Source organism: Buceros rhinoceros, unplaced genomic scaffold, assembly GCF_000710305.1.
Source record: "Buceros rhinoceros silvestris isolate BGI_N320 unplaced genomic scaffold, ASM71030v1 scaffold7254, whole genome shotgun sequence".
Lineage (NCBI taxonomy): Eukaryota > Metazoa > Chordata > Aves > Bucerotiformes > Bucerotidae > Buceros > Buceros rhinoceros.
Window position 1 is genome coordinate 4,438 of NW_010406397.1, and position 18,468 is coordinate 22,905.

Here is an 18,468-nt window from a genome sequence, read left to right on the forward strand (position 1 = left end):
TTCCCTAAATATAATCCCGAGACCTTTGGCACTTGTTTCTTTGATGGGATCTTTGCTAACCATACCATAACGAATCCTGCTTGCTAGCAAGGTTCCTTGGAAGCTATTTCAGCACAGCCTAAAAGAAGAACAGACGCTATTGCAGTGACGACATGGGGGGCAGGGATTTTTTTCTCTTTTTGTTCTCACAGGTGCTTTATCCTTGGCAAGTAAGAGTCACCTCACTGGCTTACTTCTCCTGAGTTTAAGTTAGGAAGCAAAGTGTATCTAGGCCATCATTCTAGAGAAGTTTTCACAGATTCAGAATGCTAATTTGCTGCCTGGAGAATTCCCCACCCACAACACACACTGAAATCAAGGGCAACAAGTGGCAACTAGCACTGCTGGAAAAGTCAGCATTAGAAGTGTGCCAAATGGGTCCACTCTAGCCAAAACGCCTCAAAGGATGGATCACGTGAAGACATACACGATGGTGCCTATCCAGACTCGGAAAGGATGGTTTCCTCTACTCACAGAAGCCAAGATGAAGTCTGAAGGTCTCAGGACGTGCATGCTTGATTGAAATGGATTTAAAATGAAATATTCAGAACTTTGGAAATTTCCAACACGTAAAGCATCGTTCTCATTCATTTTTCCTCCACATTTTATTCTTTAAATAGTCTATTTTTTTTCCCGGCTTTGAAGCACACTTATTACTACGGGAACAGTGACATCAACGCTGTGGGTGAAGCTGAGTGAGATACCCACCAATGCAGTTTGAAGCCAATTTTACAAAATAGGTTGCAGGGGAAAATAGGTGTCGTCTCAGTTGGGCATATTCCTTACTGTCAGATAAATGGTAACTGTGGTAGTAGAGTAACGTTTATCATATACCCCAGACGTAAGGTTACACTCAGAAGATGCCCTATTTTACTTTCAGGCTGTTATACTACATCCCATGTGCTTGTTAAATGTCTATATTTGCACCCTAGCAGGAGTTAAGTGCACTCCACATAGTTCTCTAAAGAGATGAATAAGTCCTGTGCTTTATTTATCATTAAAACATTGAAAATTCTCAGGAACCTGAAAATGGGTAGAGCATTTCTTTCTTTATCTGGAATGCCAGCAACTGTTTTGAGGGCTGGGATGGGAGGGGGTTCTGTTCAAGGATCATCGAGGCTCCAGACTGTCATCATACTCTCTGCGGAGGGTTTTTCTGTAAGCTTTTATTATGCAGCCACAGAAATGATTCCCTATAATTAAAGTTGTGGCATACGGTAATTTTCATTATAAGCTTGCTTTTAACCTCTCTAACTTTATGGAAGGGGGAAAAAAAAGGGAGTAGGCTGTGTTATATTCCAAGACATGCAAGTGCTTTAAAAATACACTAATTTCTGCAAGTTACAATCCCAATACAAGCAAGTATAGCTTTACTATCAAAGAGACAAAACGTTTATGGGTTTCTTGAAACCAGCCCTTCCATGCAAGTTTAACAAGGGAGCAGATAAATAACCATTTGTTGAACAACAGCCAAAACAAAGGCCAGTATCCAAGATGTGAGCCCACAAAATGTAAAGCATTATTAGGGAAAGGGCAGGAAAACTCCAGACCAAAGAACTCATGCTGAGGCCACAGCCTTGAGAAAAATCCAGCAGGAGCTTCTGGGCTAACTGCTGACCGGGCAAGGTCTTGGAATAGCGAGGAGACAGAGCCCAGTGTGAATCTATCTTTAAAAGAAATGGATCTCTATACATTTTTGACAACGGGCGGAAAAGACAGACTGCCAACGCGACAGGAGCTGCTTCGCCTAAAAATAACCACCTGTGAACCACATGGGTCCAAAAACAATTGCAAAACCAGCACATACGAAACATGCAAATGCTGGCCTACAAGAAGTCCAGGACAAGGAAGCTATAAATAAACATGGAAAAGGAAAGGTAGCAAACTGTTCCTCTTCTGTCTCCTCCAGGCACAGAAAAGAAAGATCAAGCTATCCACAATAGCCATGCGCTCTGACAGACCTGCTTTTTCCTGAGCGATGAATGCTTCACAGCTCCCTCACAGACAAATAAAAAGGGCAGAGCTATCTGCTGTGAAATAAAGCACAGAGCAGTTGATTATACTTGCCCCAGTTTGGCCCTAATATAATTAAAACGTGTTCTTGAGAAGCTTATCTTTTTGAGATTCTGTGCACTCAGTTCAGCCCTATGTGATTTAATATGTTGATGCTACATGTTTTATTTACTTTTGCCATAAATCACCTTGGCTAGAGAAAAGGATATTATCCCAGTGCAAGGGAAAAAAAAAAAATACGTGGCACGTTTAAATCCCATTTTAGCTTCAACTCTGTAAGAGGGTTGCCCTGATTTCTTTCCTTTCTCCCAGCTGTGTCTTAAGGTGAAGCGACAGTCAAGTAAGCAAAGAGGTTCAATAGGCAAACTGGTTACTACTGACTCATCACTAAAACCAAAAGGGGACGGAAAAAGATAAGGAGTGATCCCCAAATTCCCAGTGCACGCACCCCTGCCTACACCCACTCTGAAAAAGCTGACAAAGAAAAATACCATCTTTTGGGGCATTTGAGACTCCAAACACTGTTTATTGAAGCTCCATCTCTGCAATTAAGTCTTGATTTGCTTGATTCCAAATTGGATGGTATTTCACTAATGAATCACATTCTATTTCTCAGAGTTTATGAACTAAGGTGGCAGAACAAAAAATTTAAAGAGCATGAACTCATAATCGGGAAGAGTGATTAGGCACAGTACATGGAAAATTATCAGGCAATAAAGCCAGAGAATTTTAGTTTACCAGTTCATATGGGAGGCTGTTCTATTCCCTGTAACGAGCTCAGACACCACATTCCAGCACAGTGTTCAAGTCAGCTCTGCAGGCTTCAGAGGAATTTTATATCGTGGTACAGTATCTTCACTTAAAAGAAAGCACTTACTTCTCGACTTAGCCATTTGTAGGGCTTTCCTCATTGATAAGCTCCCAAAACTACCTGTATTTTTTTCAGTTTGTAAGAATCTGGCAATTTCCATCTGGACAAAGTACTTGAACTGTTGCTGTCTGCAATCAGAAAGCTCCTAGAAGACTTTGATGTAGCAAACAATACATGGGCTGTGCCTGCGGTAAGAGGGTGTGTTGGGGGAAGCGATCTGAGAAACACTGCAGTTCTCCATTTCCCTTGTAAAATCTTCTGCCCACATCCTTTTCGGTGTGCTGCATAAAGGAGTGTATCAGCTGTCCTTTGAAATGATCTTAGAAGGGAGAACTGACTGAATTCCATTTTTTCTCATATTAGAGATGCTTCTGCCAGAATTATCCGCCTGAAGTATAAGTAATAGAATGGGGGTTGCAGCATTGTTACCACCATAAAATGTCATGTAAAAAAATTCACACCATTCTAAAAATGTAAAATGCTTTACATTTGCCTAAACCCTTGGATGACCCTTGTTTGAAGCTTTCAAGCTTTTCTCTGTTGTCTGTGAAAGCTCCAGACTGTGCGGGCCGGAGCTGCCCCACCAGCAGCACTGCCCTGCGAGGCTCCCTGCAGCAGGCACTAGATGGCCCTCACTGGCCACCGCACCTGGGGCCACTGGGACCAGCCCCAGCCCCTTGCCAAGTTCCTGGGCAGGGAGATTGCTGCAGGAAAGTCCAAGAGAAATGCTTCAGAACATAGAAGCTACCAGAAGAGACAGAAGACCCTTAACAAAGCAAGGACTCCCACAGTGAGTCACCAATTTGAGATCACGGCGAAGCGCGCAGCAACGTCAGAGTTTTGCTGGCCCACAGTGAACCTGCAGCACGGGCACACCTATGCCAACAAAAGCATTTGCTTCACAGCAGCTTCCTTGAGGTGATCCAACCTTGCTAGTCCTATGGATCAACCCTGAGGACCCGATTCCCACCTCACAGGACAGCTGGAGGCAGCTTTGGGGTGCAGGCTGCTGTGGAGGGTCCTGTGCTGCTCCTGGGTGATGCGGCTGTCTCCTTTGTGGCCACAGTGGACAGGGGGTGAGAGGGAATAGGTCTCATGGATTTGTCCTGCAAGTGCTTCCTAGACTCATTGTGCTTCTCTGATGGGGGAGTAGCACGCACACAAAACTTCTATGAGCATGTTTGTGTCTGTGCTAAGAGGCCATGCTGGCACAGCTCACAGCAGGGTGAGCTTTTTTCCTCAGTGAAAATGAGAGTTTCCTGTAGTGCAATTCTTACAGGAGTGAAGAAATACACCTTCACCCACTCCAGCACATCCAGCATTAGCAACTCTGATGCCCAATCAGAGCAACTGAGTGTGGAGCAGATCACCAGTCTCTCTTCTCACTGCTCACACTGGATTCCTCCAACAATTTCACAAAATAAGGACTCAAGTCACTCCTTTTTAATGCTTCCAGTACAGAATAAAGCTCCTATCTCAGGACAGCTCTTCTCAGTGGTCAAGTTCTCAGAAACTGCAGCTTTTGGTAACTTTTGGACAAAAAAAAAAAAAAAAAAGAGGGGAAAAAAAAAAAAAAAGAGGGGAAAAAAAAAAAAAAAGAGGGGAAAAAAAAAAAAAAAGAGGGGAAAAAAAAAAAAAAAGAGGGGAAAAAAAAAAAAAAAGAAGAGAGGATAAAAAAAAAGCAGCACAGAAGCAGCCATGGGCTTTTGTTTGAAGCCTATGCAAATACAGAGAGCAGGACAAGCTGACTCATCTACAACAGCCCCAACACTGAAAGGCTGGCATAATGCTTTGTGTTCAATAGGTGCTTCAGATGCTATACAGGAGCTACCAGTTTAGTGCAAGTATCTTGCACTTTCTGTATGTTCACCACTAGAGAACAGACCCAGCCAGGGTCTGAGGAAGTGGGAGGAGAACACAGATGCTCAAGACAGCCTGAAGTTTTGGCATCTGATCCCAAGCCTCGACATGCCTGGGGAAAGCTAGCTCTGTACACTGCTTTAAAGTTCCCACATTTCCATTCACTGACCTGACTCTGAAGACACATTCCTCTCAGGCACCCACTGAACTTAAAGGCCGCATCAGTTTTATCACCTCTGATCTTTGCTTAAAGTATTATGCTTTTTATGATGCTCATGACTTGGGTGTTTTCTTGACAGATTCTCATTTTCTGTATGGGAATCTGGCTGGGAATAGCTGACAGCTTCATTCCAGACATTTTGCACAGCAGTCATGAGATCTAACTGTGCAGTGCTTCCTCAAGCCCCTGCGCTCTGAGTTGTGAATCCATAGATCAAAGGTAAAAAGAGAACATGACCATTTCCACCTTCTCCCATCCTTGCAGCAATCCTCCCTGTTATTTTGTGCCTTGAGGTTGATACACACACACACACATACACTGTACAGCTGTACACACACTGTACAGCTACAGAGCAGCCCCCGTACTGGAGCTTTGTAAACTCTGAAGGCTTCCTGTAGAACACGTCACCGTAAGCCTTGCAATGGTAAGATTTCACCAGAGCCTGCCGACAAAGAAAGGCAAAAACCAAACAGAACTGACCTGCTGGGTTGTTCTCCTCAGGTTTGGGGTGCATGAGACGAAACGGCAGCTCTGTGCCCACTTCACTTTGGGGAGAAGAGAGAATGCATCAGACCCACAGCGCCATTCATGCCTGGGTCAGTCCCCTGCCCCCATCAGGCCAGCCCAAGCCCTAGCTCCAGCTTCACTCATCCTTTCATCATTTTCTAATCATAATTTTCCCCTCAGAAAGAATTAAACTGATTTCTCCACAAATATCCCAGGCATATCCACTTCAATAAACTGGGTTTATTATGTGCTGAATGTACTTGCATGTACATAAAATCAAAGGAATTTTTGTAATTGCTTCATTTTCATAGCTGAATACACAGGCTACTTCTGTCAGCTTAAGGGATAGTTAATTTTTTTTATGGAGGCAGGAAAGGGAATAAGAGGGTAAAAAGATGAATTATCAACTATGACTGCATGGTCTGAAAAGAAAGATGACATTTACCTGGAGGTGAGGTCTCCCAGCATGCTACAGAAGAAAACAAGGAGAAAAGGCATATTTGGTGCCTGGCCATTTTGATGCTCTATAAAAGCTGTTTTATTGGTGGACTACTGAAATCACCTTCCTCCTACACTCTTCTCTACTTGCCCCAAAACATAATATCCAAATAAACTTGTTTTTAGAAAAGGTAATTTTCATTTTTCCTGTCCTTCCCACAGAGAAAGGGTTTAAGTTTTTGAACTGCTGACCATGGGCATGGCTCCTTTTCTGAGAGCCAAAGGGCAAGGGCAGTCGGAGGACCACAGAAGGCAGCAGTCATTTTATCATGCTTTAGGCAAATCACTGACTCATTTCTATATTAGAAAGAACAGATGAATGAAATGAAATACAAATGTATACAACTGTAAACACTAACTATCATCATCTAAGAGTTAATATTCTTGTCCTCTTTTGCACTGTATGCTGGGAACTAGCACATGTTGGTAACATCTCCCAGAAAGCTGGCTCTGTACAGAACCGGAGCTAGAGTAGATATGACACCGAGGCAGATGTCTCTACCTTCTGTTCTGGGAAACAAGAACACCAGCATAAAGGCTCACACAAAGTTTCAGCTCAGTTCTCACAAAATGAGTTAAGGCTTTAAAACAAGAAATAGAAATGTAAACCAGAGGTTCATAGCTCAGACCTAAAGTCATACAGTACCTAACGAAGGTAATCCAACTGCTCTAGCTCAGGACAAGCTCTTTGGATAGACCAAGACTGATTTTCAGCCAGTTTAAGCTTCAGAGGGAGCCCTGTGTTCTATAATATGTGCTCTTTCTCTTGGGGTGGACTGTCCTGCCCTCTTCCCACTCATCAATGAAGTACACACATTTCCCTCTCTGAACTCTACGGAGATGTAGCAAAAAGTCAGTTACTCTTACCCTGGAACAGTGAGCTTCACTTTGACCTTGTAGGAAACCAGAATCCCCATCACTGTCTTGTCTATTCCATCCTTAATACTACCAGAGAAAACAGACAGCAGTGTCAGGTGGCTCAGCAACACAGCAACAATATATGGCTGGAAGGAGAACTCAGTGAACACCCAATGCTCCTCAAAGTGACAAAGCAGACAAGCCTCAGGGACAGCCAATACCTCTCCAGATCTGTGGTCACTATTTACCCCAAATGAATGTGATAAAGTAATGCAACTTACATGTACCCATCTGGACGCACATTTGCAAGAACAAACTCATGATAGAAGAGTCTCCTCCATCCTCCCCTCTTTATAGCCCTCCACTACCTGGCACCATTTAAAACTACTCACATAGTGCTAGAAGCCAGGTTGGTGTCCTCATCCTTTAGCTTTCCATCCAGGGCTATTTCTCGTGTCTCTCGGTTATTTGCTAGCAAGGGCAAAAGTGTCAGTGTCTTGGTCAGGCTGCTATTTGGCTGCACCTTTTCCCTGAAAATAAGAAGCAGGTGGGAGGAGGAAAGTGATAAACACTGGTTTGTGTTACACACCCAACCAAGAGAATTTCACCACAGATTACAGAGCTGTCCAAAAGGAGTGGAATTGATCTGTCCAAATTTAGTTGTCTACAATGCAGATGTTTACATCTAAACTACTTTTTAAAAATCCCTTTATAATCAGCAGAGAGGAACAAGCACTCACAGAAAATTATTAATTTCACATTAAGGCAGACTTCTAAGGTCAAAACTATGCTGCAGACCTCCAAACTTGGACAAAATGAATCCCAGATGAGAAGACCAACACTCAGTGGAAAACATGTCCCTGAGCTACAGAGCAAAACACCAAAATATTCAAAGTGTCTGGGTGTGTCCAACCCTCCTCACGAAGCAAAGCTCAATGCTGCCCTGCCAATGCAGTGCAAAAGAGCAAGTGGTTCTCCACAATGTCAATAGGCTCAAGGTTTTCATGGGCTTTCTAAGAAAAGAAGAAAGCAAATGCAATGGTGTGAAAAAGACTGACCTCAAGCTAGAGCAACCATGGTTTCCACTCAAGCAGCAGAACCTTTCAGAAAAAGGTTGCATCTCTAAAGGTTTCAAGCAGAGGGGAGTCTCGCACAGCCCCTGCTAAGTTTTTCTAGTAGGTAATTGCTCTTCAACCCTCTTCTGCAACCTCCCTGTTCTCTTTGAAAAAGGGTGCAGGGTCCCTGCTAGCTATGTGAAAAGGAGGCCAGCTGCATCCAGAGAGTATGGGTGGTGTGGGGGACACACCACACGACGTACGAGGAGAGGAGAGAGCACTGTAACAGCAGGTAACTGCCAGACTAGAGCTCAAGAGCTCCTCCCATTACTGGGGAGGAGGGTAATTAAAAGGGTGTGAAGAAGCAAGAAGGCATAAGCAGAGCATTCACTCACTGTGCTTCCTCAGCAGCTACCACTTTTGTATAGTAGTCACTGGAGTACAAAACCACATTGGCAACCTGCTCCACTGAGTGAGAAAGGAGAAAGCAGACAATCAAGTTGTGCATACTCATCAGAAGCAACACAGCCACCCCCGCCGAGTCTTAGGAATGGAAGACATGAGGAGGACACCTGAAAAACCCGTCCTTTTAGGGCCTGGAAGGATCACCAGGTCAGACCTGGATGAAGACCAACAGCACACAAATGGCCAAAGTCTATCTTCCCTGAAAGGCATACAGACTTGGAGACAACAACAACAACAAAAAAATCAATAATCCATGGTTTCCCGTGGGATCCTGCTTTTTCCATTATAAAGATCTCCCTCTCTCTTCTCTAGGAGTGTCCGCTTTTATCTCTGGTGTCTCTATAGCCCATGCATTTGCATTCAGGAGACACCATCATCAGGCAGACTGCAGTCAAGAGCCCGTGATAATAAATGGCTTATATTCTCCGGTCAAATACCAAAAAAACATAAGATAATTCTGACTGAAACACTGATGAGGAACGAATCTGGGGACCAACAAGGCCTTTTAAAGCTTGTCAGAGGCCTGTCAGCCTAAAAATATTTGGGAATCACTAGATAGTGCATCCAAGACCAGCATGGAACTGGCTTTCTCTGCTATAGTTCTGTAAAAACCTCAGCAATTTTGTTCCCTCCCTGCCTTCTCTTTCTCATCCTTTTTCTGTTTCTCAGACTGCCTTCCACAACATCAAGTGCAGCAGGACTTGTGGGAAAAAAACATGCAGTGCCACAAATAAAGCACAGGCACAGTACTGAAACTCCTCTGAATGTGAGCCTCTGCCCTCAACTTCCTCAGGAGGAATTACACTATTGCAGGCAGAGCAGCTGTTTCTTGCATTGCCGGGTATTTCTAAAACACCAAGCAAAATTGTGTTCAACCTAGGCACGCTCACAGCGAGCAGGAGCATCGCACTGACGGGGGAGCCCTTCCCACTGCCTCCTGAGAGAGGTGGCTTTTTCCCAACAGCACCTGCCTTGCCTATGGCAGGTGCCAGACCCTTTCTCTCTACTGGAAGGGACATACTGGTGCCTGAAATCAAGCCATATGTGAGTAACTATGAGAGAGTCAGGGAAAAAAGCTGCAGTGTTTTACTTGACGAATAGCAAAGAAACAGGGACAGGGTGGAGGTACAAATTCCTGACTGCCTGCTTTAGCTGGTGCAAGCACTTAGTTCCCGTTCTCTTTCAGTCCTTTCACCATTCAGTCTTCCTTCCCTCAAGGAATCCCAAGCAACAGTAAAAACGTACCCTGGACTTTGATCTTCTTCACTGTTTTCTCCGTGTCGTTGTTGATAGTGACAGTGACTGGAATGGGCTCACCATGGTAGTACACCTAGAGGGAACGTGATGCTCAGAAATCCAGCCAGGAGACTTTCCTAAGCCCTAAAACACTCTAGTCCCCCCAGATTCAATCTCCTCAGAGGCCAGATAAAGCAAGATGACCTCTCCCACAATGACTTATTTAGCCTCAAATGCATCTGGTAATGGGTTTCAGCTTCCCCTAACAGCAGATACTGACAGAAGTTACATTAGAGCCCTTGAGTGCTGGGACAAATCAGTCTCAGCTGAGACCATCTAAGCAACACACAAAGCAGCTGCTTTGGGCAGCAAAATGCATACTGGAATGCCAACAGTATGATGTCCACAGCCCTCGGGGAAACTCCTCACCTCCTTACTGAGGCAAGCTTTCAAGTGTAATGGCTTGTTGGACATGAAGAACTGCCAGGTGGTCTCTGCACAAGGTTGGGGTCCTGGCTTTTCTGGAGCATACTGCACCTTACGGATCAGCAGACGTGCAGAGTTCCTGGGAAGTAGCAGAGGACAACATGGTGGTACGTTGTGCCTGGCAGAGGCAGGAGTTCTGCATTCACATGTGCTTACACTCAGGAAGTCCACTGACAAGCGGGCAAAGCTGAACAAGCAACTGAGATGCATTACTGGATCGCCCACCCCCTTTAAGAAGGGCAAAGCCGAACACACACACACACACACACACACATTCTGTTACCTCTTATGAACTCTCTCTTCCACATTCTCTGTTGAGAAAGCTTTCACCTCAAAGTCCACCCCACAGCTCTGCCAGAGAGAGAGGACAGCTGTGAAATCACAGTCAGAAGCCAGAAATATCTGCAGATGTTCAAATATCTTTCTGTACACCAGAAACTGGCAGACTCTTGCCAACTGCAAATTCTTCTGGCCTCCTACTGTTGTAACAGAGATTCCTGCCAACTGGTGTGGCAGCATCCACCTGGTCCACACTGTTCCCGATAAATGAGGCTTAATTTCCAGCCTTTGACAGAGGACATCCCTACTCCTAAAAGGCTTTCTGCAAGAGTAGTGCTGTAGAGGTCACTGTATGCTACAGGTTATAAGACTGAGCAGCCTGCAAGGCTCTCCAATCCACACCGGCTTTCTGAACTGAACTTCTGAATTGGCTTTGTAATGCCAATACGTGACTCAGGGTCAACTTCTTTCACAATGTCTAAAGAGTGGGAGTGATCAGGGCAAGCTGACCTTTAATTTAACTGGTTTATAGGACCGTGGGACATCTGTGTGAGTCCCAGATAACTCTCTTCAGAGCAATACAGGAATTTTTGCTATCATTCCTTAGCAAAAAACACAGCTTATCTTTGTCGCACTGGATTCTACAACCTGCATCCCATCTTGCCTGGCTGTTAGTCTAGCTCTGCTATTCAGAGAAGCATCCAGTTACCTATAAAAGGAGTATTTTAAATGGTGTCAGAAACCTTGCAGAGCATCTCATTATCTAGTGACTTTTACTCCAGGATTTCCGTTTAGTTTACACACACGTGCAAGCCAGCTCTTCTCTGCATTTGTTTTCATTCAGGAGCAGGTTTAACACAGGCTATTTATAGTGATCTGTGAGATTTAACACACTCAAGTCTCCTTATCTCTCATGTAGCCTGACTGCTACAAGCATTTTATGTGCAGCCAATCCACAAATCATGATGGAAACTAGAAGCCTTGCAGATTCAGTAGACTTGTTGCTATTTGACTAGACTACCTTAAATTCCAACTCCGTGACACACTCTTGTAGTTCTGAAGTCAGGTTCCTGATCTTTGTGGCATATCACAGTAAAATCCAGTGTCACTTTATTCTACTCTCAAACTAGCCAAATAAATTCACATGACTTTTTCCACTTGACTTGTGCTTATCATGGCACAATGGTTGAGGCAAGTCTCACCTTATCAACATCACGAGGTGCAGGCTGCAGACATACTGAACAAGGCAGGTAATCTGGAAACTGTGGGAGGAAAAAGAAACATACACAGATACTCTAGTTAATATATTGCTCACAAAAGGTACAAAGCAATCCTGAAGACAACAGGTCACTCACTGTAATGCAGTAACCCTCTGAAGTTCTGGCTAAGATAAGGGCCTTAATTACCTTGTGTGAACAAGTCCCTCTCCTCCAAAAATACTTTAAAACCAAGGAAGAGAAAAAAAAAGAGACAAAAAGTAAAAATAGTCCAGGCACATGAAGCACGTGGTCTAAATATCAAACAGAGCCCTAGAGGCACAACTTAAGAGTAGAAGCTGCTACACCTGGGTCTTCATCCAGGATGACAGATACAGCTCACAGCAGTGGTACTCACCATTTACAGGCGCTTGAAGCTTGAGCAAAGTGTCTGTGTCAAACATAACTAAGGCCATGAAGACCACCCGGCCACCAGCCAGTATCCATCCACTCCCCACCTGGGCAGGGTCAGCAGCTCCAGACATCAACTGGGAAGGCTGCAGAGTAGCTCATGGAGACTGAGCACTAGTGTCCCATTAGAGACTCCAGCAGTTTGAAGATCACTAGATTGTACTGAGTGGTTGATAACATTATGGCAGGTACCAACCCATTTACCAGAATCATTCAAAGACTTATTTGTTGCTGTTGCAGAGCATGCGGTTTTCAAACCTGGATCTTCCTAGGGAATGTGAAGGCAGACATGTCACTGGCAGTACTGGAAAGGCACCCTGTCACAATCAGAACTTGGCAATGAGCTGTTATTTGTTGATGACATCTGGTAAAGGGCTTTCAATCTGCTTGTTCAATCCATAAAATTTTTATACAGAAAGCATTTGGCACTTCCTCTGTGAGCTCTGGGGCAGTGGTATGAAGTATCCAAGCTCCTCAGGAATGGGGAAAGGATATACAGGGCTGTTGCTAGCATAAAGCCATTGCACGTTTCCTTGCTTTTCCAAGGAAAGCACTTGTCACGTGCTGGTAGGATCTTGTTGAACATTACCACTCAGGATGGTAAGAAAAAAAAAAAAAAAGGTCTGTTGCCTATCACTCAAAATTGGAACTTTGCATAACAGGAATTCACTATTAATCCCTGTCTTCAGTCCATCAGAAGCTCTCAGCAGCCTGGTAATAACAGACAAGGAGAAGAGGGTCAGAGGCTCTTATGAGATACTTACCGTAAAGAAAAAGGGATAAGCATTTTTCCCCAGCTTCTTTAGCAGAGATTCCTGCAAGTGTGAAAGAGACTCTGGCTTGTCCGCAGGCGGGTACACTTGGACCCTAGAGAAGAACAGGTCCCGTCGGAAGGTGAGGCCAATCACATCAATGTCTTCCTGGCCGTACCGGAAAGCACAGGTCAGGGACACATACACTGGAAAGAAGCAGATGACGGGTAAAGCACGCTGCAGGCTAACAATGCTGCCAGGGTGGGATGTAAAATCCTCCTGCACTAAAGAGTCAAGAGAAACCCATTTGAGCACTGTTGTATAACCCAGTAGGTCTTCATACCATATGTGAGAACATGCATTATGTTGAGCAGGAAGCCCATTCACTGGGAAGCGAGTTACATTTGTACTCTTAAATCAGTAAAAAGGTTCTAGCTCAGCATCTCACTTCAAAAGAGGGCTAACAATCTCTGAAACATAGGTTGCATAAAGCCTCAAACCTTTTCTTCCCTTGATAATTGCAGGATCCACCAATACGACACCATCTAAAAGAAAGGAAAAAAATAAAAAAGATTAACAGAGGATAATCAGGGTTGAGAGAGCAGGAAGGGCAGCACATATCCCTGTGGACTTACCCACAGGTTCCACATCCCCTACATTGTCGATGAAGTCCCGCTTCCCCAGGTAGATGGTCAGCTGTAAGGAGAAGACGACCATGGTTGAACTAGAAAGTGTTGATGGTTATGTGCTGGGGAAGTGGACACACACAGCACAGAGCTATAAATCTTGAAGAGATCAGAACAATTCCATTTTAAACACAGTATTTTTTTCCAGCAAACATGCAATCCCCACAAGACTCAATGGGATTATTCCCATGCCTCAGGACAACGGAACTGAAGACCTGATGTAGACCAACTCCCAAAAGTGTACCATAGATACTTGTGTATGGGACAAAGAACTATAGATTTAAAGATTTTTTTGGTGCCAAGAGGTTGGAAAGACAATTAATCAGCTTTGTTTTAAACATTTACAGCAAGAGTACAATCCAGGAGGAGTGAGGCGAGTTGCCTTCCTCTTGCCTTGCAATATATGAGAAGCTTGCCCTATAAACTGTTCACATCACCTCCTCAAACTTAGCACTAAATACAGTTCATGGTCCTTCTTCAGAAAAAATTAAGGGGATGGAAGAAAGCTTTCTAATAAGTCTCCACTCGGACTACAGGTAAAACTCATACCTAAACAAACTCACTGCTACGGTACTTACAGCTTTGTCACGGGAGCTTTTTTTGAAGATAACTTGTTTGTAAGGGGAACCAGGATTCTTCCCACTCGTCCCTGTCTTTTGAGACTCAGGGCAGCTCATGGTCAAAGATGGGAATGTGACTGTGGGTGAATGAAGCTTTTCTGACCCAGAATATCCTGGGAGAGATGTTAGAAAAGAATAGGTAGATGACATAAAAGCAGAATTATACTTGCTGGGTACAGCATTCTACTCCCATGTCTAGTTTACCAAAGACTATTTCAATACATACTCAGGGGCAGTACAGAAGGTGCATTACTTTTCATTTTAGCTACTCCTCATAAAAAACCCCAACAAACCACAAAATGTAAAACCTATATATAGTTTTTATAAAAACATAAAAATCTATTTTAAAACAGCTCTTCAGAAACATTACAAAAGCCTAAGAACTCCTTAATTCATATTAAGAAACTAGTGGACTAGAAGAATCCAGAGGGGAAGGGATAGCTTGGCCTTTGCAGAGAGGTTTGAGGAAAGTAATTCTGTGAAGAAATCTGTAAGAGTACAGGTAAAGGTAATCTGATCAACAAACGGTCCTTTGATTTTCAAAAGGTACCTCAAGATTTGTCATCGGGGGCTCTAAATTGTCGTGAGATAAGAAGAAACGTCACTTCACTCATTAATAACGGGATAAAGTACAGGAATTACAGAATACCAATACATATGTTTTTTGGCTCCTTTCAGGGTTTGGATCATTTCAGGAGGGTTTGTTTTGCTTTTTTACTGCTGCAAATATACACCAGCGCGGTGCCACCTGTCCTGGGACATTTGCTGTTGAGCATATCCTTGAGTGAAAGGAAAGAAGGTAAGGAGAGAACACCCTGCCCACAGACTGTTCTGGATTCCCCAAAATAAAGCTGTCTGTGCTGAGCTGGAGAAGTGCTTCATGATGCAGAAAGGATAGGGGATGAATTACTGTGTGTTCTGTAATGGTGAGTGACAAGTATTGCACTCCAAGAAAATACAACTATCATCTGACACGCACAGTTATACTTGGCATCACTTCGGAATAACATCTTGGCATAAGCAGAGCAGTTACTAGGAAATAAACCAAGAGCACAACAGAGAATGCCATTTACAGCATTTCAGAACCCCAGACGTACCCACGTCTTGGATACGGCACGCTCAGCCTAAGATCTAGGATGGCGGTATGTGTTGGTAACCTAAAACGAGAACTCATCCGTCCCACTGTATTTTCTTAAATCAGAACCGCATGCAACCTGTTACTTGCAGGGTATCACTGAACTCAGAACGGACCTTAAAAATAGAACAGTCCAGCTGCCTGCCCAGAAAGGCAACAAGCATAACCAGGAGTAGGGAACAGCTTGAACCCAAGGCAAAACAGGACGGAGTAAGATTCTCCAGGGAAGCAGGGGGAAAAAAAGAAAAAAGGACACAAGAGGGATCCGGAGAGAGACGTTCAGAAAACCTGAGTGGTACGAAGCAGAGATTCCACCTTGGCATAAGTCATAAAATAGCAGCATCCAGTTACGTGATCAGACAGCAAAACTCGAAGTACACAAGAGTACAGCATGCTGCAGCAGAAGGCTCTGGAATCATCAATATGAATCGATTCACACAATTAGACACATTCAAAGGGAAAAGACTTTTGGACAGGACGGTCCAGGCACAACCTTAACCCCACTGAGACTCAGCTTGAGGAGCAGCATCAGGAAAGGAGGGAGCTACACATGCCCTATTCTTACACTTCTCCCTACGGGACTTATGTGAATGAGTACTCTGTGTTAGACTGCTGGTCTGACGCCGTATGACTGTCCTTGCCATTTGCCTCCATTCTTTTTCTGCTTGCTTTGCTGTTTTAAAACTGTTTCAAGGGTAGAAATAGTTTCTAGGGCCTATTTACACACAATAAACTATAGGAAAAGGAAATACTTCTCTTAGAAAGCTGTAAAAAATGTAAGGTAGAGATTAGAAACAGATTTTACATACGTTTAAGAATTTCTATTTCTATGAGGTCTAGGCAGGTTTTCCAAGTCCAGAGTAGAATTTGTTGTTGAACAGACACCCTATTCACGCTGTAGACCCAAATAAACTAACAAATAGCTTTAAATACCTTGCTGTGCTCCAAATGCCACAGGAGTTGCCACGGGACAAAGGTGTGAACTCCTACCCACCTGAAGAAAGATGAATTTTCCACACAGTTGTCTCCTATGCTTCTTCACATCTACCAGAGGGAACCACTAACCTCCTAGCAAACAAGGGGGACAATTTGTAGGGGATTTGAAAGCACGTCTCTAGTTGCGTCCATCCAGGATTTTAAGAATTAATCCCACTCCAAGAGCAAATATTATACCCAAGCTAAGATTTAACTGGAAAGCAGTGAGGTCAGCAACACAAAGCATTACCTAAGGAAGCTCAGATGGCCAGTGAAAAGGTCTACAATGACATACTCACATGCTTCGTAAGGACTACAGACTCAGAACAGGGCGGTTACTGAAAGCAGCTTTATTCTAAAGCTCTATCTCCTCCTTCCTATGGTCGCGAGTCATCCAGCCTGACAAGAAGCTGAACAGACAAGAGCATTTATGAGAAAGGGAGTTTATAAAACAGCAGACCATGTTTCTATACTAGATGCTCCTACAAAGGGCTCCCAGACACTGAGAACAATGCGTTGCTGTCATAATCACTGCGCAGCTTATCAGTTATTGCTCCACCACCGCCCCATTGGCATGCCCATGCAAACCAGTACATTGCTAGCCAGGACACCTCCCCCCTCCTTAATTTGCTTGGAGGGCGAGACACAACACCCAAGATTAAGACACTGGAACCGAGACTTCAATTAATTTTGCTTTTCTGGTGAGGAATGTCCCAAGAATAGCTCTTTTCACCCCCATGAATTTGGTCTCGATACAACGAGGAATTTTTGGCTTGCAAACAGCTGTAGCTTTCCTCCAGGCTACATCTGCTGGTTTGATTAGGAAGATCACACGAGAGCCTCTCCACTTGCCAGCCTGAACAGCACCCTCCATCTCAAGCAGTCCTGCAGTCTCAAACGAGGCCTGCTTTTTGCAGGCACCAACATCTGCCTGAACACAGTGGCTTGAGTATGTAAATTATTTCAAAAAATGAACACAAACCAAATGTTTCTCAGCTCTTTCAGCATTTTCCAAATTCCAGCAGTATTTTATTAACTGGAGGTGGATTATTTGGAGAGCTTAATCACTGTTTAATCAACTCTGGCAAACACAAACCAGCCAGCCCTGTAACATGGGAGTTCACGTGTGCCTGCTTTGCTGAAGGAAAGCCCAATCCTGGTTGTAGGAAGCAGGAAAGAGGCCCCAGAAACTGGCCCACAAAAATCACCACATTCTCTTCAGTCACACAGTCCAAAAGCAAAAAGGAGAAACAGGGTTTGTTAACTCTGTGCTGCCGCCACTGCAGGATCACTAGTCCTTCAGGAGAGGAATGAGCGTTCCTGTTGTACCTGCTACTGCTCTGATGGCCTGGGAGGTGCACGCACGTGCGCCATCGCAAACATCTTCAGGGTAGCCTGGAAGCAGCTTCTCCATACCCCGTGCTTCCTAATGCACTCTTATGGCCAGAGAAAGATCACCACCCCACCCCCAAACCACTCCAAGGGCACCTCCACCTTTAGCTACAAACCAGTGCGACAGTCCCCTCTGCACAACAGGTACCTTTGTTTTCTCTTCTTCCCTCCACACGTTGAAGTGGAAAAGGGGGCAACAGAAGTAAACAAAAAAACTATAGCAAAAAAAAAGCTAAAATTGGTCACTTTAATTTCCCACTTACCTTGGTCCTAAGGAATTTTAATCTAAAATGCTTAAGGCAAGCCATTATACTGAGAATTAGTAACCTACTTGGTAACAGCATCAGCAGGCAAAACAAAGCCCTTTGTGTAAGATCTGTGTCCGTGCTGTAGAAAAACCAAGTACAGCAGTCTAAGTTACAACCATCCTAAACCCATTCTGATCCTCCTCAGCAGAGCCTGCAGGTTTTATTACATTAATCTCCCAATAATCTTTCATCATGCAGACTTGTCATTTAGAGATCTGTTTTTCCACAGTAAGCAAGGTCACCTGGACTCTTGGTAGGTGCCTTTTCAAGGACCTTCTGCCACAGCAATAGGCAGCAGAAAAAAAACACCTTGCCTTTAGAAATGCTTCAGAACACCAGTGTGAATCTTTTCATTTTTGCTACAGTTCTCAGTTCCAGGAGCTGACAGGAGGCTTCTTCCCTTATGAACACAGGAGGGTGGTCAGTGATGGCTCTTAGCTATGTGTTAAATTTGTACATTAAACAGCTGAAGGCTTTGCTTCATTACTCTCAAGTAGGAACTAGAGCATTATTGTCAACAAGGGGTTTAGTGTTTTTACAGAACCA

General features: G+C 44.0%; 1 protein-coding gene across 1 annotated transcript in view; it reads right to left on the reverse strand.

Annotated features, from left to right (window-relative positions):
- The window catches only part of SAG (S-antigen; retina and pineal gland (arrestin)), a 15,514-nt gene extending 1,345 nt beyond the window's left edge, over positions 1-14,169 (reverse strand). Inside the window, 13 exon segments of the mRNA XM_010134068.1 lie at positions 5,484-5,548; positions 5,956-5,979; positions 6,876-6,953; positions 7,259-7,396; positions 8,317-8,389; positions 9,632-9,716; positions 10,052-10,187; positions 10,392-10,459; positions 11,590-11,649; positions 12,819-13,012; positions 13,307-13,351; positions 13,442-13,583; positions 14,071-14,169. Of these exon segments, the coding sequence (XP_010132370.1) occupies positions 5,484-5,548; positions 5,956-5,979; positions 6,876-6,953; positions 7,259-7,396; positions 8,317-8,389; positions 9,632-9,716; positions 10,052-10,187; positions 10,392-10,459; positions 11,590-11,649; positions 12,819-13,012; positions 13,307-13,351; positions 13,442-13,583; positions 14,071-14,169 (1,207 nt within the window).
- Between the last annotated feature and the right edge of the window lie 4,299 nt (positions 14,170-18,468).